We start from the raw sequence: 24,356 nt of genomic DNA on the forward strand, positions 1-24,356 counted from the left end.
CACAGCGCCCTCCCACGGGAGGCGCTGATTGGTCGAGTTGCCTGCTGGAATATTTAATCAGACACCTTGCTCGCGGCTGTGATTGGACACAGCCGGTGCAGTTATGTAAATGAGCACCTGGTGGCGCCTGCTGGCCCGTCTGCTGAGCCCGGACTGTGGAGGAGCGGCTGAGAGAGGACGCAGAATCAGAGAAGGTCCGAGAAGCAGAGACACTTTGCGTGTTTTCCCCCCTTTATCTTATTATCCCCCCCTCCATTAACCACAGGCTGAAAAATATTCCTCTCAAGTGAAAGTCAGCCTGTGGGTGTGAAATCAGCCGGTGCGCGCAGCCCGTACGGAGTATTGCGCTGTTTTCTGAGTTTTGGTGGAGGTCGTTCACTAAACTCAGCTGCTGCTCTCGGAGGTCAGTTTGGATTATTCGGTGGACGCGTGTTGTATTGAGCACAATTCACCACAGAGTTCATCCCAAAGTTTGGACCGCTGTCACAGCACACTTCTGCCTGTCTTTTAGGTAAGTACTCCCAACCTGCTCTGTGCGTTTCTTCTCCGTGCGCTTAGCTCCATAATAAGCGGCTGTAATAATATTGCTGTGGGTATTTCCAGCTGTCTGTCTGTCTCTCTGTGTGTGTGTCTGTGCGTCTCTCACTCGCTGGCTTGGCGTCTATATGTCTCGTTGTGATCCGGGAGCGCTGCAGCTCTGGACGCTGGCCACGGACTCCTTGGAAGCGCATATGAGGTGTAACGTTGCGCCCCGGACTCTGAGCGTTTGTGTGGCAGATACATTGTGGTATTTATGCTGCCGACTGCGTAGCTGAGATATTCTGACATCGTACATCATGGTCTAGACTTATTGCAACATCGTGTTTAAAAGTGGGTGCCTGACACCAGTTATTCAGAGTCCTCACTGCTTTCACGCCTTTTATATTCAGTGTGGATTTTTCTCGTTCCCCGACCTCAGACTCATTGCCACTAACTCTCAGACAGTTACACGGGTTTGATTAAGTTGTACAGTCATTCCTCTTTTGAAAGTCCTTGAGTGTCATTATTCAGAGTCCACCTCATTTACAACATTTAAATAAATATTAATAAAAAAAGTTAAAGAAAAGTAATCTGAGCTGGCATGTGGAAGCTTTAAAACTGACTGCAGCGGGCGTAATGACGCACTGAGTCAAACGTGTAGCATTTAAAAGGACCTAGTGACATCCAGCTGATGGTCATCACACAGACTGTTGACCCTGTGACCTTATAGCAACACATGGGGACCCTGAGTGGGACCGGCAGCTCTGGTTTCACTCACCCCTGGTCTCTGGTTCTCCAGTGGGGAGCTAATCAGTCACCAGAACCAAGTCAGAAATCAGTGTAAAGTTGCCTGGAACTCGGATCTGTGTTGATAAAGGAAACATTTCAGACTCTGGGGACGAGCTGCAGGAAAGTGTGGACTTTGAACAGGATGTATATTTTGTGTTTGCATGAAGCAGAAGAAAGGGGGCGGTGATAGCTGATCAGTCATGTGGTGTTACAAGTGATTCTCATATTGTCTGACAACAGGATGGTGCAGAATTATGTATATTTCAGCATCTTGTCTCTGTTAATTTCTGTATAACAGAGAACAAAGAGAAGGGAAAATGTGGGTTTGATTGCGTGTGTTTGTGGTGTTGTCTTGCTCCTGTGTGTTTGTGCATGCCTCTCTGGGGGCTGTTGACCTAGTGGAGGAGTCAAACAATGGGCTTCAGTGGGTGTGAAGTGCAGTGGGCAGTCACCTATCTGACTGCATGAAAATGGCTGATGTGGGTAGTTTGTTGGCTAGCAGACTGAGAAGGCAGTCCAGCGTAGAGGAGGTGCACCATTGTTATAAACTGCTGGGTGGGGAGGAGTGGGTGGGGGTGCTTGTGCTGTAGAGATAGAAATGCAATAAAATGCCATTTTCCCTTTCTCCGTCCCTCCCTCTCTGCCTGTAAGGCAGGGGCATAAAGTGAGGAGGATCCCTGAGTGTTGATGCACATGTTTGCTGGATTTCAGTCTAGTAGGCATCTGGCCGCTGATTCTTCCACAATGTCCCGAGAAAGGCATTGACTCGGAGTAGTTAGTTTTTTATCAGCTGTGCAGTTGAGCAAAGAAGACACAAGATATTTGAAATAGTTGGATGGCCCAGTTATGTGAGTATAAGTGTTCACGCACAGACTTGGAACAGCTTTTTATTGATTTGTCTTCCTCTTGGCAGGCTCGTGACAAAGCAGCATTAATTGCATAATATGATTTGTGGAGAAGTATGCACGCAGCAAAGTAATTTGTCTAACATTGTTCGAAGGAATGGCTCTTATTTGATTTGTGTCTAAGACTCAGCAACAAAAGTCTGGGAAAGGTTTTTTTTATGTGCAAGACAAGAAAAAAAAATGAAGAGTGGTTTTGCAGTGTTGTTGTTTTATGATTGAAAACACGCTGCTGCGTGCCAGTGCAGGCTTTTCTGCAAACATAGAAGCACGGTGTAGTTTCTGCCATGGGAACACTGGTATGTATGGTTTGGTTGATCATTGACTCCAGTCTGTTATCCACTATCTGGGTCATTGTTTTGGGTTAAAAGACTTCAGCAGGTGGATGCAAATTTGAACCTCAAAGGAGTCGCAGCTTGAACAGTGACTGAACTGCACATTTGGCACAGTTGCCTGGTCTGTCTCTCGCTAAAGGGGCTACTTAACAACATGAAAGGGCACAATGGCAATGAAGAACTGTCTTTTATGTGACACCTCTCACAGAGATCATGCATTAAACAGAAAGTCTGTCTTTGGTCATAATTGGCTTGGACAGACTGAACAGGAAGGCAAGTGGAAGAATTCATTTAAGTCCAAAGACATGACATGGTTACGTGCCTTCCCTCTCGACAATCCCCCCTGTAATGGGAAATGAAACCGATTGAACGCGGGACTCCAGTGTCCAGCCTGTTTTCCCAAACCAATTTCCCTTCAAGTCTAGACAGCTGGACTTTTCAATTGCATCTGTGTATGTGTGGTCACATGCAGAGCGAGCTCAACAAGGCTGTCAGACAAACAAATTAATCGTGTAATGGGTGGTGACACTTCAAAGCGGGATCTGGGCTGTTCGTGGGCTTTAGTTGTCAGCGAGTTTTCAAATCTATTTGATTTCCTCTTCACAAATCTACATCCCTGAAGTCCTACCTTTTCTCAGATCAGACTGCCCTCCCCCTCCCAGTGTCCCTCCCCACCATCCTTCGTTTGGCATCGAGCACACTTTTGATCCTCTAATTGATCATTCTGGCAATCTGTCTCTTTCCCTACATGTAACATGGAATTTTTCTTCTTCATCTTCTGTATCTCACCATTCCCTTTGAAGCAGCACTAGACATTTTATTTATCTTCCTCCTCTGCTCATCCATCTTACCCTCAGCCTCTCTCTTCTCCTATCGTCCCTGTGAGTCTCCTTATTTATCTGCTTGCTCTTTCAGTGAAGGGTGCCCTTGTTAGATAGCGGTGTTGCTTCTTGGATGCAAGTACCCTTGGGTTAAGTTTTCTTCAAAGAATCTCACAGGGTATCTTATCAAAGTATCTAAGACATTTACTTGGTCCCTGATATAAGCTCGGAAAACTGCAAAAATGCCTCTGCATGACTTCCAAAATTACAGGTGGCCTATTTTTGAAGGTGATAATGTACGTGTGTGTGAAAGCCTGTGGTAAAGTACAGAAATCTAGAAGATAGAAGGTACTGCCATATCTCCCTAATATATAATTTCTCAACTCTAGTACATGTTTTATGACTTTATAAAATAATAAAAAACTCTTATTAAAAGAGAGCTCCAGTTATTAGCCATTGCACTCCTATAACATTGTGAAATTTTGATGTGCAATTTAAGCAGCAGGGAATCTTTTTATACACAAATGTGTGCTGTTTTTAGTTGAATGGACTAAAGAAAAAAATAACCTTGAGCTAAATATTTTGGAGGATGCCTTCTCAGTGTTTATGCAATGAGTGGAAGCAAGGAACACTGCAGTCACACTGTAAATTATACCCTATTTTTCCCTTCTTTTTGAATTTAGTGGGGACTATATTTCTGCAATCAACATGATTATTATTAAAAAAAAAATACTTAACAGTTATTGAGGGCATAGCTGCATTAGGAGGGTGTTTACTGAGGTCACAGATCCTGGGAGCCAAGGATGGTTTTTCCATTTACTTTTATTCAGCTCAACGTAGCTTTGCAACCAGGGGAGTCGCCCCCTGCTGGGCATCAGAAAGAACACAGATTTAAGGCCCTTTCACTCTTGCTTCAGTTTCAGGTGTATCGTCAGTCACAGCCTGGTATCGCCACTATTTAAAATGTAATTAAACCCTTGAGAGTCTAGCTGGTGATCTGATAAGTTTTGCCACCAGCAGCTGTTGTCACCTCATGAAGAAATGTCTCATTTTTCCTAAATCCACACCTCTGTCTATCAGTTTCCTTCACCTCATCCAATTCGGGGTCACACTGAGACCGAGAACCATTCACACTCACAGTCACACCCAATTTAGGATCACCAGTTAACCTAACGTGCACTGTGGGAGACCGTGCACAGGCTTGGGGACAAACACAGAAGGACCCAGGCTGGTGGATTTGAATCCAGGACCTTCTTACTGTGAGGCGACAGCATGGTGCTGTCCTCCTCACAGTGTCTTGTGGTCATTAAAAATGTGTTCAGAATTTACAAACTGATGATGATTAATCATGAGTACACACTGCTTTCCCTACATAAGCTGCCTCTATAAGTTCAAAGTCTGTACTGGTAATACTGGCCCTGGATTTACTTGGTATCAGATCACACAGCACTACATACTCTCCAAAAACCTTAAGACTGTGTTTAATCTGCAAAATTAGCCAAGGTCATTTGTGAATTGGATGATTAGGATGGTCTAGTTAGAAGTGGACGATGGTGAATCCTGTGATTTAAAAACAACTACACACTTTGCCAACTTGTGGAAGCTGAAGTTATCGCTGCTGGAAAAGAACCTCATAAAAGATGGAAACCAACTTAAAAGCCAGCGTGCTCCCTTCTCTGCCTCTTGCTTTCTTTCTTTTTAGTTTTTTTTTTTTCTCACCACTTTTCAAATCTTCATATTGCACTTGGTGTTTTTTAGCACACACAGTGCCTCCTGTGGCACAAAGCGCCACTAATAATTACTAATGGCTTCTGGCAAAGTAAGTGTTTTGAAACCTTGTTGGAACATGGGAAGAAAATTGTGTTAAACATCAAAGGTTACTTTCTTTTTCAATACGTCTTCTTTGCGTATGATGAATTTGAGTTGCAATGACATCCACGCTGAGTGGGTTGGACGTGTCTTGCCGTTTCCGCCGAGGGGTTTGTAGGGTCGCATTAGCATCAGGAAACTGTTGTGTGATGTGTAATTTAGTTCTTTTGAGGCTGTTTTTCACTGCTGAGAGGGAGGAGGACTGAGAGTTTGATAGAGGTATCAACCTGTGCCTGAGGCTTTTAACAGAGAAGTGTGTGTGTGTGTGTGTGTGTGTGTGTGTGTGTGTGTGTGTGTGTGTGTGTGTGTGTGTGTGTGTGTGTGTGTGTGTGTGTGTGTGTGTGTGTGTGTGTGTGTGTGTGTGTGTGTGTGTGTGTGTGTGTGTGTGTGTGGTTTGAGCAAGCCCAGGCTTTATATTAACCAGGCCACCATATTTTCAGATCCTAATGCGCTTTTGTGTGCAAATTTTTTATTTTGTGCTGCAACATCTGAAGACCTCTACGTTGTCCTCAGCTCTTATTCACTGGAATTGAAGACTGCCGTATTGCTCGGTTAGGCCAGTTAATTTCCTCACATTGACTCAAAATGTTGAGTCTAGCTGAGCTCATTCCCGTTCGCCCTGATCTTTTTTTTCTTCCTCTCTGTCATTTTCTCTCCGCTACTCTTGAGTTCACCTCTCCCTCACTCCTTTCATCCCTTCTCTTGTTCCCTCTCCCTCCTTTTCAATGGCTTCTCAGCGGATGAATAATTCTCAACCTCCTGCGGCAAAGAGTTGCTTTTGTCCCACGCTTGCTCTGCCAGTCTCTTCGTTCGATTACTGGTGGGAATTTTCCTTCATGGCGTTCTTCTGTCTGTCTGTCTGTCTGCTTCAGTCTGCGGCTGTTTTTCTCACTGTCCCGTCACATGCCTCTCCTTTCACCCTGTCCTCCCCTCTGCTTCTCACTTGTTCTCTGACAGGTGGTAGTGAGACTGTGCAAATTGAATTCAGAGAATTGGGCTGTGGCTCTCCATCACACTGCAGCCCTAAAGGACCTTCGGTGTCAAACTAGAGCCAGAGGTTCACATGCACTCAGCTGCGAGGTCATCGTATTAACATGGTAATGGTCCCTCATGCCTGCTGGATACTCATCACGAGTCTTACAGCCATGCTTCAGCTAAGGTCAAACTCAGAACTAATCTTCCCTCGGAGTAGCAGTGATGGTTAATCTTCAGGCAGCACATGAGCTTGCTTCGCTTTCAAGTGAGACGCACTAGAAAGTGAAGTGGATCTCATCTCATTCCAGGTGGATTAAACAGAGCAGAAAAGGAGCTGAGGACAGTCTAACTACATGTGCCGACAAGTACGAGGCTTCGAGCCCCGAGAAGCATAATAGTATTCCAGTTTCTGTCAGTCACAACCACTTTCCCAGAAGAAATGCAGACAAAACTGAACACATGTTTTTCCTTTGTAAACTGAGAAAGAAGACTTCGCTCTGAGTCTCACGATAATACACAGCCGACTCCGTGTAGATCATGTTGACTGCCAGAGGTGTTAACAAAACCTTCATTTTCTTTTTGTGTGCGACTTTGTTATGCTCTCTGTTCTTTGTCTTATTTCAGCTTTGAGAACATCTTCTTCTGATTTGGTTTGACTCTCTCTTGTTGTGTCGAGCTTACCGAACAGGCAGTTTACCTCCTTCTGTACTGTGTGTTGTTGCTGTATCTGATCAGGCTCATTTCCTTTTGATTGCCTTTGCAGATACCATAATGTTGGAGCGCAATTATAGGAACTTTAATAAAAATAACAAGAACGGTCCAAGGTAAATATTATGGTTTTATTGTAGGACTGTAGTCATGAAGACAAGTCTTGGGACTACCTGCTCTGCATGTTGTTTCAATTACTGATTTCTGTGACGACTGACAAAAGACAAACCTGCAAAGTTCCTGTTTTTCAATATTTCACAAGCTTTCAATTGGATTAAAGTCTAGACAAGTACAAGGAAAAATGCAAATAATGTAAAGGCAAGCATTGCCCTCAAAGCATTGAAACTTCAGAAGGGGCTCAGAATAAAGGGAACTTGGAAAAAGAGCGTTATCTGTTCATTAATGTGTGTTAATTGGAGTCTTTTCTCAAGTAAGCAGGACTGACAAGAAAACAGTGTTGGAAAAAGTACTGGATTTTTGTGCTTGACAGTGTTTTTGATGTATGTATGTTTAAGATTTGTTATCTCTGTTTGTACTAGGGGTGCTTTTTTGCCTTTATCTGACAGTTCAGCAGGAATATCAGCGGAAGACGCACAGCAAAGAGCTACAGTTTCTTGTAGTGGGTTGACAAACAAACATAAGGTTAGGGTCTAGCTCTACCGGAAGCCATTAATATGGAACATGGAAAAACAGCCAGAAGACTTGACTTTATGATTTTTCAATTTAAAATAAAATACATTTCTCTGTAAAAGTCTTGCTACCCCTCATTTCCTTATATTTTGTTTCCAGAGAGCCAGATTTTCATGTAAAGTTCAAAGCGGTCTTGAGCAGTACTTCTCCAGGATTTCTGAAAGTCGTTCAAAGATTTTCTTTGACTTTTTTGCAGTCTTTGTACCTGACTGTTTTCAGAGGAATATTTTAAACCAAGCCAGTTAATGCTGACCTATGAGTCATTCCTTCATAAACACACCGAACTAAAGGGATGAACCACTGTTGTGTCTACGCATAACAGACGACTTGGCAAAGAATTTTAAATTGTGTCTTTAGGCACTTTTTCTAGCAGCCTGTTGCAAAATTTTTATATTATTTTTTTCTCCATTTCTTTAGTTGAATCCACAAAAAATATAAAAAAGATAACAGTTTGACATAAAATAGTATTTTTGCACCAAAAAGGTGATTCGCAGAGAACTATTGGCCGAGAACTTGGAAACTGGACAAGTGGAGGACAAAAGAGGACATGAAAGGTCTAAAATATTATCTACAGCAGATTAACAGTATTTGAAAGTCATGTCCTTAAGACATGGGACCTGAGAGATTCATCTGGCCCCTCCGGCTGGTTCATCTACTGTTCACTGAAGCCTCATCAGATATGGAATCAATAGAAGGATGGCTGTCAAGAAGTTACTCTTAACTAAGAGAAACACGGAGAAAAAGGTGAGGTATGTAGGAGAGAGGTACAACAGCAAGTGCCTACAGCCTGTAAAAGACAATCGAGGCTCTGTCGTGGTTTTGGGCTGCATTTCAGCCGGTGGTTCTGGTGACTGATGAGCTATGTTGGAGATCTAGGAATGCAAAAAGCTACGATCAGAGTTTGATCCACAATTCAGTACCATCTAGAAGGCATCTCATTGGCAACAGCTTTATTTTTCACTATGAAAATTATCCCAAACACCCTGTTAATGCAGTGAAAGCTTATATGAAGAACTGGCCTCCCCAGAGTTTCGACCTCATCATTATCAAAGCATTTTGACAGAGAACAGAACAAACGACAACCAACATCTAAAGAAGAGCTTTGAATGTCCTTCAAGAAGCCTGGAGAACTATTCCTGAAAACTACTTAAAGTTTGCCTTTTATTATGTATTTAAGTTTGTGTTAAATCGAAACATGTTTTCCTAGTAACATGTAAAGAAATGAGGAGTCTTTTGCACAGTACAAGCTTATTTACATATGCATCTTTTGGCTGGAATATGTTTCACATGTCAACCAACCAAGAGTCCGAAGAAAATGTGTTTCTGGTTTAAAACTTGAGATATTTTCTCAAATAAACTCAGGAGACAAAGCCAGGAGAGTAAAGCTGGGACATTGACTGAAGCGGTCACTCAGATGCAGCGCACAGCAGGAAACGGTCCACTTCGATGCATTCTTAACACTGAAAATGCTCCCTTTGGTGTGGGTGAGGGAACTCTTAGGTAGACGTAGTAGGCAGGATGGATGATGCCCGCTAGCTTGCTTTAAATTCACCACACATTTTCCTGCTCTGTCCTCACAATCGGACATCACACTGACTTTGTACTCGGCAGCTGGCAGATTAAAAGTTTGATTTGAGACATTTGAGTTCTCATATTCAGCTGTTTTCAGGAAGGTTTAGAGCTGCAGTGCATGCGTTAAAAACGGTTTTGTTGTAACATTTTGTCCCCTGCACTTACAGCTAGGTTTGTGTGGCTGCTATTGGCGAAGGCAATCTCATTTGCCCGAACAATCTGCGGTAATCAGTCAGTATTTGTCTCTGTCCACCATGAGGATGAGCAATGCTACAGCTGCTATGGACTGATGAGCCAAGTGGACCTGAAAAGGGAGCCGGTGGAGGTTTCATTCTGTTGCTATGACTGATGTCAGCTTTGTGTAGTCGCATGCTAATGAACCCAACCTTATTATGTTCATTTTTTTTTACTTGTTTTTGCTCTATCCTTGAGCTTCGACTCCTGTGGCTCCCGTTTCTGTCTCAGTAAGGAGATTTTTTTTAAAATTGTGCTTCTTTGTTTTTTTTAGGGGGTGGAAGCTGAGCTGTCGTAATGAGTCATCTGGTGTTATGCACAATTCAAATGTTTCTGGAAGCAGTTTTCATCTTTAACAATTCCCTGTCTTCATGACTCACCACCTTCCTCAGCAATTGTTCACATGGTTTATGGTCTCCGTTTCTTACTGATGCAGATTTAATTTGTTTTTCTGACTCCACTGTCTTTCCGTTTCCAAGTGAGTTATCCGCACTTTCCTTCTGCTTCTTCCTGTACACTCAGCAAAATCAGATTCCACAGACATGACTGGCACTTCCTTGTAAGGGTGAATTTTGTGACACACAGATTTTCAACTGGATGCCTAGTGCATGGCCCAAATCCATGATGAAGAGCAGGGCATAATACCACTCTTCACCTGAAGCTCCCAGTCATATATTTGATGGCAAATGTCACAGTTGTGCTGTGTTTTCTCAGTTTAAATACCAAATTAGTTTGCAGCCTCAGTAAGGGTGAAAAGCTGTGCGGTTTCACCCACTCGAGCAAATATTGTGCTGAGTAATTTTGTAATAGTAAGCTGTAGGTAATGTTTTCAGTAAAACAGATCCCCATGGACATATTGCTATAGCCAAGCATCTCAAGCCTGCCCTTGGAGTGAATCCTCAGTGAAAATAAGAAAACAGTGGCCCCACAGGGATCAGCACTTTACTCACACCAGTCCTGAGTCACACAAAAGCAAGGTTGTATTCAAGGAAGCCATCAGATGACCTTGTTTGTGTCACTGGCACAGTCTCCACAGTATCACCCTTTAAAGTGTTGTGAAGACTGAAGATAAATTCATGCTTCATTCTCTCCAGGACTCCGAGCGTAGCAGTGCGTACACCCAGCTTCCTCTCTCACACACACACGCGCGCACACACGAACAGAAACCCAAAACAAAGAGCTCACTACTCCGTGTCTCCATTACTCATGTCTAACTGGCAGAGTGTTACTTTATCTGGCCGAGACTGGAGACTTCACATGTCGAGATCTGTGTATAGAACAAGAACGACATTGAATAAGCGACATTCGAAGCCTTTTTGATTCCCTTTTTGTTGCAAATTCTATGCATTGCACTACATTACTGCTAAACTTTCCCCAAAAACCTCACACTTTTAGACATTTTATCAAAGCTTGTCAAAATAAGAGTTCGTAGCCATGCTGGTGATGCAGTCCTGGTTCATTACCTCTGTTCTGTCTCCTGTACACTCAGCAAAATCAGATGGATAAATTATTGTTATATTTTAAACAGACTTTAGCTGTGCCACCATTATGAGGTTGATTTTGACCAAAATGTTTCACCAACTGAGTGACGTTCATATTCTTACAAAGCCAAGTTTTTGGTGATTTAGACAAACAAAATACAAGATGGTGAGAAAGTCTGGGGTCAGAACTGCCTTAATTCTCTGTTGTACAGATTCAACAATGTACTTCCTCAGGGATTTTTGTCTATATTGAAATGATAGCCTCACACAGTTGCTCCTGATTTACTGGCTGCACGTCCATGATGTGAACCTCCCATTCCAACACATCCCAAAGGTGCTCTACAGGATTGAGATCAGGTGACTGTGAAGGCCATTTTACAGACAAACCAGTTTGAGATGATTGCAGCTTGGGATATGGTGTCTTATCTTCCTGGAAGCAGCCATCAGAGGGGGGAGACACTGTCTTTTCATGGTCGGCAACAATACTCAAGTAGATCGTGTTTAAATGATGCTCAATTGTTACTAAAGTGTTAAACGGCTCGAAATGTGCCCAAAAAAATATCTCCCACCTCATTAAACCTCCAGCAGCCTAAACCGTTGAGACAAGATAGGATGGACCCATGTTTTCATCTTGTTTACACCAAATTCTGAATTTTTGCATCAGAAATCAAGAATCTTCAGACCAGGCTTTTTCCAGTCTTATGTAGTCAAGCTTTATTTTGGATTGTGTGCATTGTAACATCTGTTTCTGTGGCACGGAGTGTGGTCTTCTGCTGCCAGAGCCCCTAAGCTTCAAAGTTGGTCATGTTGTGAATTCAGCGATGCTTTTCTGCCTACCTGGGTTGTAACAAGTGGTTACTGCCGCCTTGATGTGAACTCAATTCAGTTTAACCATTCTCCTCTGACATCAACAAGTCATTTTCACCCAGAGAACCACCGCTTACTAAACATTTTCTATCTTTCAGACTGTTCTCTGTAAACCCTAGAGATTGTTATGTAGGAAAATCAGAGTAGATCAACAGTTTCTGAAATACTCAGACAGCCCATGTTGCATCAGCAACCATGCCACATTCAAATCACCTTTCTTCGTCATTCTGATGCTCAGTTTGAACATCAGCAGGTCATATTGACCACTCCTGCATGTCTAAATGCCCTGGGTTGCTGCCATGTGAGTGGTTGCCCTAACAACGTATCTGAGTGTGTAACAAATACCACCTTTGTGATCATTTTATTGATGTTAATTAAATGTGAAATGTAAAGAAACATAAAATAATAATAACTCCCACATCAACGTTAAATTAATTGAAAATGTTGTAATTATCAATTATTAATGAGTCACGGATCAATCAAGGAATATCTACACAGGTGTTCAGTGCACCTTTTTTAGAAACATCACTCCCGTGTGTTACCTAAAGCAAGTCTGTGTTTTTAAAATTCACAGAGCTTATTCTAATTTAGCTATTTGAGTGTCCAGAGCCTTCAAAGATTCGATCACAGTCTCAAAATGGCAAAAAATAAATATTTCTTATGAATTTCATCAGCGTGTTATTGCTCAAAGACATAAAAAGTGTGCTGCATGTTTTATTCAGCAGTGAATTATTCTCTCTATAGAACAGCACAGTCTGGCTTTAATTATAACTAAGCAAAACAAAAAAATACACCAGTGACTGAAGTCTGAGAAACATACGCCTCGCAGGTTCCAAACTGGCACTTTAAATGGGCTCTGCAAAATCTTTTTCTGGAAGCACAGCATCCTGGTGTCGCCTCTCCACTGTTGACGTTAAAACTGTTGTTTTGCTGTAACCTTTCATAAAACTGCCAATTAAGGACCTGTGAGGTGTCTTTTTCTCTAATGCACTTGTCCTTTGGCTCAGAATTGCACTGTGGCCTCCTTCTTCTTTCTATTCTGGTTAGGGCCAGTTTGTGCTCATCTATGGACTGAGTGGCACACACCATCATATAAAATCTTAATTTTTTCTTTTATTTGTGACAATTTCCTCAATAAAGAAGCATCCTTTCTTTTAGAGCAAAAATACTCTGACAAATTTGAGAAGAAAGCTCCTTTTTTCACGTCAATTTGAAGCTATAATCGAACCCATAAAGGCTAATAATCCAGACACTCAGGTAGCCAAATGTATTCCTTGTGCAATCAGCAGAACGGTTTTCAGCTGTGCATACACACTCGTGAAACGATAAATGGGCCTTTTAACATCCGAAACCTGCAGTAGGTACTGAAATTTGTTTCAGTGGAACACAGGACTTTACACCTACGGATATACTCCAATAAAAATAATGAATGACTCATAATTAATGGTGCCATCCATCACTGATTGTAATTTGGAACATTTATCATCAGTTAAAATAGAAAAGGGGGGAAGTGTGCTTCAAAAATAAAGACATTTCTAAGCGACCCCAAACATTTTGAGCAGCAGTGTTTTGGCAAGTGTAAATGATCATATTCATCAAGTTGATAAGTTGATGCATTCTGCTCCAGAAACTTGAAAGATAAGCAAATAGTAAGCAAACATGGCCAGTATGAAAGGCATGAAATGAAATTTGCTAAGGTTGCTGTTCGGCAGAACCCTTGGCAGGAAAAATGGACGAAGTATCAACTGTGATTGATTACCTCTCTTAGGTTTCAAGCCTGTGCAGCTTTATTTTTTCTACTATACTGACACAAACTGATACTAATGGCTGCAACAAAAAAAGAGCCTAGAAGTCGAGATACACTTTAATAATAGTCAGCGGCCGGTGATGTGAACCATGCAGAGTTTGCAATTCAAGTATTAAAACATGCAAAATAATGTGGAGAAAAAAACAAAACAAACTTTTACATCATTTCTGATCTTTTTGGGGGAGGGGGGGGGGGGGTGGCTTTATTGGACAACTGGAAAGAATAATGAAGGCTAAAATTTGGGCCCAAGGTGAGGAGTTCCGCAGAAAAGACGCTAACCAGAGCCAAGGAAGTCTTGCCAGCTTTCGCTGAAGCAATCTAATTATAGAGACTGGCACGCTAGCTTTAATGATGCAATGGCTGCTAACTTTAAAAAAGTTCTCCCGTGTGTTCGTCCCTGCTTTCGTCTGTCTCAGACATGGTTTTTTTTTTTTTTTTTTTTTGCTGTGCGGGACAGAAACAGCAGCTGCTCATAAGTATTCACAGTCCTGCTCGTGGATTAGCAGAGACAAAATGTGAGCGTAGATTGGACTGCACACTGCGCTGCCTCCTCCAGAACACAGCGGGCCCTTCTCATTCTCTCTGAGCGCTAACCACAGCTGTTCAACACCATTTGACTTTTCCTAACAACAATGTTCTCAGATGGCTGTGCCCACTTTTGTTCCTTCTCGCTGGAACAGTTGCTCTTCTGGTTTTCTTTAATGTCTTTGTCTCTCGGTGGTGTGTTGGATGAGAGCTCGTTGCCTTGCTGACCAAAACGGTGATGGGACGCTGTTCAGGATGATGTTTGTTGATATCACCGTGGTTGTTATAGTGATTGCCTTGGATTTGTGGCCCCGCTCATCAGTTTCAACTCTTGAGTGTTTTTTGCACGCTGAGCCTAGCCCAGTAAGCCCCATATTTCTGCATTGTGTCATCAGGCATATGTGCATTCAGATGAAGAGGGAGAAAAGACGGCACTCTTTCATTTTCTCTCCTCGACGTGAACACGTGCACAGTGTATCGGTTGCGTTGTGACTGCCATTCAGGACAGCTGCACCGGGTCGCACCCATGCGTACACGCACTACGAGGCCATAAGTCACCATTTCTACACCACCTCCCAAATACTCACATACATGTAACCGTGTCATCGCTGCTCTTGCCCCTCCACCCCGTTGTGCGTGAGCTGACTCTACTATTTCCTCTTTTTCCATACATTCCCTCTGCCTGCCTCTCTCCCTCCCCTCCCTCTGATCCTCTGTCACTACAGCTGTGTGTCAGCTGTTGGCCTGTCCCAGTCTACTCAGAGATGAAGCTGAAATGTAAAGGGTCTGCAGGGAAGACAGCCTGGCCCCTCTGTTTCACCCAGCTGTCACTCCCACTTCAGACTTCCACATATCATTAAGGCTTCTTTCTTCCTTCTTGCTTCCCCATCGGAAGTTTTCTTCGTTTTTTTTTGTTTTTTTTTAAATTTCTGTAAGAGTCACATGCTTGATTGGTTTCTTTGGGCTTCTAGTTTTTCCTGCCTTTGATGTTCCCCTGTCTACGTCTTGGTGTTTATTGTTGGTCATTCTTAGCTTTGTGTTGCTTTGAGGGTTCGTTTTTTTTGTTTAGCTCATCTTTTTACTGTTCGTCGACATGGATCCAAATTTCACGAGGATCGCTCCTACTCCTACAGTGTTGGTCGGGATTTAATAAAACACACACACACACTGATCACCTAATGGGGCTTCACAGAAACGTTGCAGAAGGTCAATGTCGGATTTGTTGTTTTATGTGCACTTTTCCATTGTCACAGCATAACCTTCATGCACACCACCCACAATTTCACCAAATTCTCACTTTTCATTTACTGAACAATATTCAATATTCAAACCAGTTAGTGAAGCCCTTAACATCAGATTCTCTGTGTTGATCCATTTGGCACCTTTAGATCACTTTACCACGCGTGGTGCGTAGCATTTATATCCTGCTCAGTGTCGTTATCTTATTGGTCATTATGATTGAGGGAGTGGTCCTATTGGTCGACTCCCACGTTAGGAAGGTTTAAGCCTTTGTATCACCATTAGACATCATATCAGACATGATCATGCTTTATTTTTTACCATGTTTATTAATGACCATGTAGTCATAATGCTCATGAAGTCAAACAGTTTTGTTTGGTGGTGAACAAGATGAACAAGACTCCAGAATGACCGTATATGTATGTGTATGTGTATACATATATAACTGTTGCCTTAAGGCACATTATTTTGTAAGGCAGAGCCTGCAATGTTACATTAAAAAAACTCCAATCACACTATCCCCTATGAGCCAGCAAAAGTGGGAAGGAAAAACTGCCTTTTAACAGGCTGTTCTTTTCCTCCTTGGTGGTCAGCAGCCCTGCTCTTGTTAGTATTTGTTTCACTGAGATGTGTTCCTACCTGTATATTGGCCCTCTGTGCATATACAGTGTTACTGTCTTTCATCTGTCTGCTTACCTCTCACTCCTCGTGCTTCCCGTGCTCCTTTTGTGGTTTCCTGTTTTGTTTAACGTCTGGAATTCTGGGACTCTACAATCAGCCATTTACAAAAAAAAAGAAGCTCATTCTGTTTGTTTTGCCGTCTCCTGTGTCATGTATTTCCATCCAAAATCTACACTTGCATGATATGCTCTGGTACCAGTTTATTAGTCACTAGCTAAAACTGTATAAATATAGCCCAACTGTTAACACAGGAGACCTGCAGTAAATCCTGCCTTGTTGACGGGTATAATGTACTGTTTTTGCCGAAACTAGGGAGGTATTTATTGAACTTTATTGCTGTTTTGGCAGCTCCATACATGACAGTGCAGTTCAGCACCACGGACTAAAGACTCCAGAATGACCATAAAGTAAAATCCACACCTCTGTAAAACAGTTTAGAGAAAAAATAAACATGCTAACTTTCACAAGGGAAAGATTCATTACAGCTTTGGAGTTTTTTGTTTTTTCAAATTTTGACAGGTGTACCTAATAAACTGGCCACTGAGTGCAGCTGTTTTAATGTTTAATGATCTTTAGAGCCTTTCTCTCTCTCGGTCGAATAAAACAATGTCTGTAATAAGCAAGTAATTTACTCGGTACTAACCTATCACAGGCTGCGTTTGTGTCCTCATTAACTCCAAACACTGACATCTGTCCTGTTCCCTTTCTTGTTGGCTCTCATTTCTTCAGCCTTACAGTTTCATCTGTTTGTTATTTATTACAAACAAGCGTCTGTAACTGGCTGCTCCAAATGTGCTCCATCTCGTAAAGTAGGTTTGAAACCAGTAATTTGGAGATGAATGGCATTTCAAATACAGAAGGAATGAAATTCTCTTGGAGTAGATGGTTGACGGCTAATTATACCATCCTTGGATACCAGGCTGTTTCGTTTGTAGCCTTCATACAGGCAGCTTAGTATTATTGTATCGTGGCATTCTGGTGCCAGAGAGAAAAACAAATTAGCCTGTGAAAGTGGCCTTTGTTATACGGCTTTGTGCTTGCTTCTCTGGGGCTTTTGGCTCATTTCTGCATTTGGCATTGAAATCGTTGAGAAACAAATGATTGTGAGACACGTGACGTGCTTTGGAATAAGAGGATTTAACCAAGGGTTGAGTTCTCGATGGCGATGGCGGGTCTCTGAGCTTTGCAGCCTGAGGGTAGGGCTGTATGTGTGCATGTGAATGTGTATATATGTATATGAAATGATTTGTGGTGTGATGGTGCTGCGTGGTGTTTTTAATGGGCTTTTTTTATAGGAGATGTGGTTCTAAATGCCTTTTTCTCTGCGACAGGTATGCCTTTGGTCGTCAGTCTGACTCCCGACAGGTAACCAGGTGTGTTGCTGCTCTCATGGCCTTGACAACCCTGCGAGTGTTCCCTGTCGCTGTGGTCACCATCCTGGCAGTGCTGGCGTCGTCTGCAGAGGAGCATGAGTGGCACTTTGATCCAGGTGGGATGTCATCTATACATGTGTAGAGCAGAAAACATCATATCCTCAGTTTGACTTTGTTTTTGTCTGTGTCCTATTTTGTCCCCCAAACTCAGACATGATTGCATTTTCAAACCTGTTACCCTCTTCCTCTCCTTGGGCACAGCAAACGCCTTCCCCGCTGCTCTGAAATTCTCCTCACATTCTCAGATCAGTCAGCCTCATTCTCCATCCACTATCAACAGGCTATCCTGTGTCCTCTCCCTGTCTGCCAGCCAGTTGTTTGAAACAGGAGAATAAGATAGCTAGACACCCCCCCCCCCCCCCCCCCCCATCACCCACCACCCACCCACCCCTCCCCAACCGCCAGCTTGTCAAGACCGCAAGACCGCTAATGCACAAGCAGTTCGTGAAAGTGTCAATCAAAATGTCAGGGAAGGGAATGCATGAGGAGTTAGTAAATGTGTGCCAGCCAGGTGTAACCAGAGGAGAGTGTCTGCAGGGCGGCCAAACTTTGGACTGGAGCAGCTGGTCTGTGAATAAGAGCAAATCTGTAATTGTCATTACTAACTTAATTATACATTTAGTATTTGTTTAATTCATTAATTATTCTTGAAATTATCCCCTGCTGCCAGCATGTGACATTTAAGCAATATTTAAGCTGATATAAAACAAAAAAACCAGCAAACATTTGAGTAAATTTATGAGTTTTTGCATGAAGTTGCTTAAAGTGTACCCAAATTACAACTGAAACAACTAGTCGAATTATTAAACATGATATTTGCATGGGCGGTATCTTGATTAGCATCGCTCTGGATAGCAAAACATACTCTAGCTGTGCTGTTCTGTCCTGGACAGTCTTTTGGTGCCAGAAGATTTAAATCTGTGGTGGACCTGACTGGATGCAGGTAAACAGTCCACATAGTTTTTAGTTTTTTTGTTAAGTATCTGTGTTCATAAGAAATCACCGGTGCAGGGGAAAGGAAATTTTGGCCCAGATATCTGCTGGCTTCACTGAAAGTAAAAATCAGGTGAGATGACTAGCCAATGAGTTCCCAGATTTTGTGGCAATTGCTTCGTTTACATTTTTGGTGCAGGCTTTCAAATAAAGTGCACATCTTACCAGTGGAGTACCAGAGACCCAAAATAGAAGTGAACAGGTAATGGCTAACAGTAACACAGCCAGTGTGAGTCCTTGAAAGGCCTGATGGTGTTTTTCATAAAATGAATATTTGATTTTAGTCATTTGTGTCTGCATCTCCTACACTGACTGCTTTTTAGCTTTCAAATCCCATTAGACAATGGATTGTTTTTCCCATAGACTGTATATAAAGGATGGACTGAATCACCAGGGCATTATCCACTGATTTCTGATGTCTCATTTAGAAGCTTTGGCTGGAGCCATCTTACTTTTGTGAAACCATACATCTCAACGATGGACATATGCTTTATATGGTCAATTTACTCCTCGTGGGTCTGTAACTCACAAAACAAACACATTGTTTTATTTTTTAAAAAAAAAAAGACTTAAAACAAGCTATTAAGATCATCTGAAAATATTCACTAACGGTCTTTTTTCATGAACAGAGGAGTCTCCGTCCCCTGTTGCCAGTGTTTCTTCCATCTTTTATGTACATATTTTTATAAATATATCCTTTTACTTCTTGATCTTACGGTTTCTTGAGCTCTCGGTTGAAGTTTAGCTGCTGGTAGACGGTGATAGACCACGATCAGGGCAAACATTGTTCTCTGAAAGTATAGATTCTTTTCCAAACAGTTTTCAAGAAAGATTTCTCTGATGGTCTCTGACACATAAGATTAAGCTCGTTCTGGTTGTGCCTATCTTTTTATTATTTAACTGACAGAAAAAATTATATAGTAAAAACTGAAGAGGAGTGATTGGTATTGGAAAAAGGTTATTATTTACAGCTCTAATTAAAAAATTGTTTTGGGAGGAGTAATCGCCTGTTAAATGACTGTTTGATTTATTACTTAATCATATCTGTGAATCTAGATAAATTAGCAGGCTGTGTAGTGCAATAGAGACGCTCGCATTTTGTCTTGTTGAAATGATTAAATCAAGCTTGGCAGTGTGAGCAGCAAGGTTTGGTGCATGCGCTAAAGTTTAATGTAAGATGACAGACAGAGAAAGTGAAGCCAGAGGACACAGCGGGGCAGAGACGAGAGAGCGAGAGGTGAAAAGACTGCAGATGGCGGGCTGTTGACTGGCGATGTGGTATAATGATGATGATGTAATGAAATGGGCACCTGTCCTCAGGGTGTGGATGAATTGTGTGTGTGTTGCGTCCGTTGGGAGGTTTTAGGGTTTGTCATGCGGCCCGACATTCCTGTTCACTGAGTCAATGACAGAAACTGAGTTAGACGCCCACCCAACCCCCGCCTCTTTATGTCACCCTCAGCCAACCCTGCATATCGCTGTCAGTAACCCCTTTCCACTTTATCACTGCCCAAACACTCCCGCAGCCTCTCACCCCCTCACCTCGTCCTCAGATAGCGCCATCGTTGGGTAATCCCTGCCTGGGACCACGCTATCTGGATCGGTTGATAATGCTGCCGCTGGAGCAGAGTCGGTGCAGATATCGGAGACCTGTCTGTGCTCATTCCATCGCCCTTAGTTTCTTTCTCGCTTTAGTTCTCTGCAAATGCCCAAAAGAAACGGGATCACTGGAGCCCTAAGGAGGTGGCTTTGTGCGAGCTGGAAAGCTGCATGGAAAGACAAAAGGGACTGAAGAAATGGGAAAGGTGTATTGACAGGTCACAGTATTTCACAGCGGGTGGCCTCATAAGCTGTGAGCATAAACTTGGAGGTGCATACGGGTATTACTGGCAGTCCGTCTAATGAAGTCACTTGTGACTAGTCAAAGAGGTATTACCGGAATAAGTGACAGTGACATTACGCATTGCATGAACTCAGCAGTACCAACGGACATTAAAGCAAATAAAAGCAAAGGTAGGAGCGTTACATTTTTCCCCTTCCACTCACTGTCTGTGTGAGTTATGAAGCATAAAGTCCGGAAGTTTTCCCAGAAATGACATAACAACATTATGCTCCGTGACCAATGATGACCACTCATGCTCTAATGGAAATATTAAGTTTCCCCTTGACATGTGCTCCACACGGAGGAGAATTTTTCTCATATCTTTATCCGGCCTGTGTCTTTCTCTCCTTCTCTGTCTTTATCTCCCTCAACCCTTCCCTCACAGCTCAGTGTCGTTACGCCCTGGGGATGGAGGATGGCACCATTCCAGATTCTGACATCACTGCCTCCAGCGCCTGGTCAGACTCCACAGAGGCCAAACATGGAAGGTGGGAAGTGTGTGTCTGTGTGTCTGTTGTACCTGGAGTTCAAAGGTTACTCTCAAATACCTAAGCACATTTCCACAAACACAAACTTTTGTCTAAAATCTGTAGTTCTCCTTCCGCTTATGCTACAGTCACAACAAAGCTGCAATAAAACAGCAATAAGATGAACTCAATGTGCAGCTGAAGGTGATCAAATCTGTTGCAATCTACAGAGACAGAAATTCACAATACCTGTTTAGATTCAGAGTAGAGCCAGAACCTCAAAGGAAATGCAAAATGTGCATCGTAACCAGTATACAACCAGTTGGCAACCAGTTGCACTGAGTAACAGTAAGAGACATGTTGCAGATGAGTTTCTGACTTGGATTGATTACAGTGTGTTGAATATGTCTGCATTTATGAATTAGATGTAAGTTACTTTCAAACCTTTGCCAGTCTTTCTGACTTTCTGACTCCGATTGTTTGGAGACAGGTTGCCTCCCACCATGCAACCTGTGCAACTGCCTTGTGATTGAAAGCTGGTTGCCACAACCACCTGCAGTCACCAAACATCTACAGACTTTTCCAAGTTGCAAGCAGGTTGCCGTCCCGTTTTTAAAGACGAGTTTTTGAAGAGTTACGCTTGAATTCTGCTTCAGCAAGAAATCTACTTCGTGACTTATGATGTAACCGGAAACCCCTCTAACCCCGCGCCGCAACCTCCAATGTCAGTCAGACTCAGTGAGGGCTGCATCGACCCAAGATGAGTTACGTTTCTCTAAAAAGGTGCATGCCGGGTTACGTGGAAAGTTATAACGCAGGGTTAAGAGCGGTTTCTGGTTACGACGGCTGAAAAACAGTTTTCAACAGCAGTGATGTCACCGTGCACCAACACACATACCTTTGGGTTCACATCTGCATCAGAGCAACTAAGTGAAGGTTTCAGGGAATGATAAATTGCTTGATTTTTGTCCAAGTGCTATACTCTGTTGCTATTAGAAAGTAAAAAATGGCAGATTTACAAGTTGTTTTTTTTAGGACAGCAGCAGCGACTCGACTTATTTTGGATGTGTGCTGTACAGTAATTAAATTCAGAAGTTCTTTTCCTATTATTCCTGGCTGTCACCGCTTTGATGTGGTGAGATAATACAGCTCAGACAGCAGACATCACCACGCAGTGAAAGTGTAACAGTGACAAAATGAATACAGACTTGATGTTCGCTGTGACGGATTATGTAACTCGAATAACTTCTCAGAGCGATTTGATTTTTACACCGTATTGAGATCAAAAAGAACAATTAGACGCCAGGAGAAGTAGGGAAAAAATGCTAAAGGATGGTTTGAGAGCAGAATGATTAGGGTTGATGTGAGGTGTAATGGATTGACGCACGCGAAACCACAGGTGTGGTGCTTCTAAAATTGGGTTGCTTTTTCTTTCCAAGCCAGCCACGGGAGAAAGCTTCTTATAAAGAAAACATAATCACCTCTTTGAATAGCAGCACCGACTGGGATCTCAGCTGGTTTCTACTTGATAGGGCGGATTTAATAGCCTGGTAGCGGTCGTCTGAATTGCCGCCCACATTTCTGATTTGTTCAGCGAATCGTATACAGAGTCTTTAAGTGCAGCAAAATGGTAATTGGGCCCAATTATCAGGCTGCGTTATCATCTCTTTCAGGAGTCAAGATGTCATGCTGGCCACTTGTCATACTCTGCTGATGTATTTAAACTTGCTGAGCAAAATTGAAGCAATCTCTCTTCCACAGGAATGAGATATTCCAGTGCTCATGCCAGGCTGATGTGCTGTCTTATTTTCAGTCTGTTGGCACCATGCTAAAGTAATTTTTAGCAGGTTTATTAGATTAAGGTGGAAGATGATAGTTTGTGTGTGTCTTCTTAAAACCTACATGGTAATTAGATCACCACCTTCTCTGTCTGGCTGTAAGGTCTGCAACATGTTACCGCCACGTGTAATCTGTGGGATCGTGCATGTGTGTGTTTGGGTTCACTTGCCTCCATCAGCTTGCTGGGTTGGGTCTCTTGGCAGAGCGTCTAACCATGTGGAAATGATTATTAGCGCAGCCTCTTTTTAAGGCACATCAGGGAGATCCAAAAAGAGAGAAAACAGAGAGAGCAGCGGACATGAAGTTTAAAAAAAATAAATAAATAAAAATAAAATAAGTGTGAGGTGGATTGCTGCGATGGCGTGCTGAAAGGTTGGGGGGAAATTAATCTGAAAGCAGGGTTTTTTTTCCAGGGAGGGTGGTGTGTGGAGGGAGAGATGCAGAGCTGGTAGGTGATTACGCTTGGCCAGTGGAATACCAGCTTATTGGTTGGACAAGAGAGGAAATGATGGAGGGAATGAGTGAGCTGTGAACAATGGGAGACGAATGAAGAGTTGGCTGGTATTTAGGGAGGAATCAAAAGACAGACACACAGTGAGACGGGAGAAAAATGAGTTACTTGGCAGAGCGCTGTTCTGTAATGTTATCCATGCTGGCTGGTGCACGCTAGCTCTCCCTCCTCATCCTCTCTCCATTAGAGGACACTTGGTGGAGCCCTAATGTGTTGATATCATCTTGTGGTTCCCAGCAGCATGATCTCACCCGCTGAGGGGAGAACGGGAGTGATTAAAGTCCAAGCATGGCTGTCAGTGCGACCGAGTTGATACAGTGATTTGTTTTGGTGGTCTGAGCAGCAGCTTTCATTTTGAGAGAAGCCCCACGGTGGTCAGAGCGCGGTTGTGGCCTGGCGTCTGTTCCAAAGCTCCTCGGTACGAGTCGGAGTCGCACACAGCCAAATTTGTGGTCGTCGTGCGGCTGCTCCGCGGTGCTGCTATGAACTTTTCTTCTCAGGGTTAGGGTTTGGGCTGAGTGAAAACCTTTGGTGCGTGTGTGGTCGTGGCAGGCCTGCGAGCAAAGATTGGTCCTGACGCTCGACACTGCACAGATCTTGTTGTGAGGTTTGAAGAATGTGGAGGAGCCGGTAATTTTCACTCTGCTCCTTTCATCTCGTTTCCTCTCTTCATGAGCCGCTTGTGTTCTCTGCTTTTTCCGTGAGGTTGGTTAACTAAACTAAACAGAGTGCACAAAAACATTTCAAGATAAAAACTAGACTTTTGAACTTTTTAAACTGAAACCACATTCTAGACAAATAAACAAACTCAAAATACATAAATATATATGCATATAAAAACTATATATAAAAACTGAAACCAACATTTTTAAACACTGAAAGCAGGAAATTCACTCTGGACCCTAAAGTGAAATTAAAAACACAGATTCAACATCAACTAAAAATCAATATACAGTAATAACAGGGGTCTGCAGGTTTTCTCAGTCTCTCTGTCTTTAGCCATTTCCAGTTTTCATGCGTCTTTCTCTCTTTGTCAGATAGTGTTGTCGTATTTATATGTGAATGTTTGGCTGCTGTAAAATCCAATTTGTGCTGGTGGAGGACTGGACTGTTTGCGCTGAATTCTCACTTGTACCTCTGCACACTGCCGGCACTCGGGGTTTTGATGCAGTCTGTCTGTAGTCATGTTTGTATCTGCGTGCGAGTGTTTGCGTGTG

General features: G+C 42.7%; 1 protein-coding gene across 4 annotated transcripts in view; it reads left to right on the forward strand.

The window, feature by feature from the left end:
* Window positions 1-411: 411 nt before the first annotated feature.
* Window positions 412-24,356, forward strand: part of ddr1 (discoidin domain receptor tyrosine kinase 1) — a 48,501-nt gene continuing 24,556 nt past the window's right edge. For all 4 annotated transcript variants that reach the window (XM_006802832.3, XM_087848267.1, XM_035913041.2 and 1 more), the window contains exons 1-3: window positions 412-511; window positions 17,346-17,503; window positions 20,708-20,810. In XM_006802832.3, coding sequence (XP_006802895.1) covers window positions 17,404-17,503; window positions 20,708-20,810 — 203 coding nt within the window. In that variant the 5' untranslated portion in view covers window positions 412-511; window positions 17,346-17,403. The remainder of the gene's footprint in view (window positions 512-17,345; window positions 17,504-20,707; window positions 20,811-24,356) is intronic.

The sequence above is a fragment of the Neolamprologus brichardi genome, chromosome 11 (genome assembly GCF_056152115.1).
Source record: "Neolamprologus brichardi isolate AB-2024 chromosome 11, ASM5615211v1, whole genome shotgun sequence".
In the NCBI taxonomy this organism is placed as follows: domain Eukaryota; kingdom Metazoa; phylum Chordata; class Actinopteri; order Cichliformes; family Cichlidae; genus Neolamprologus; species Neolamprologus brichardi.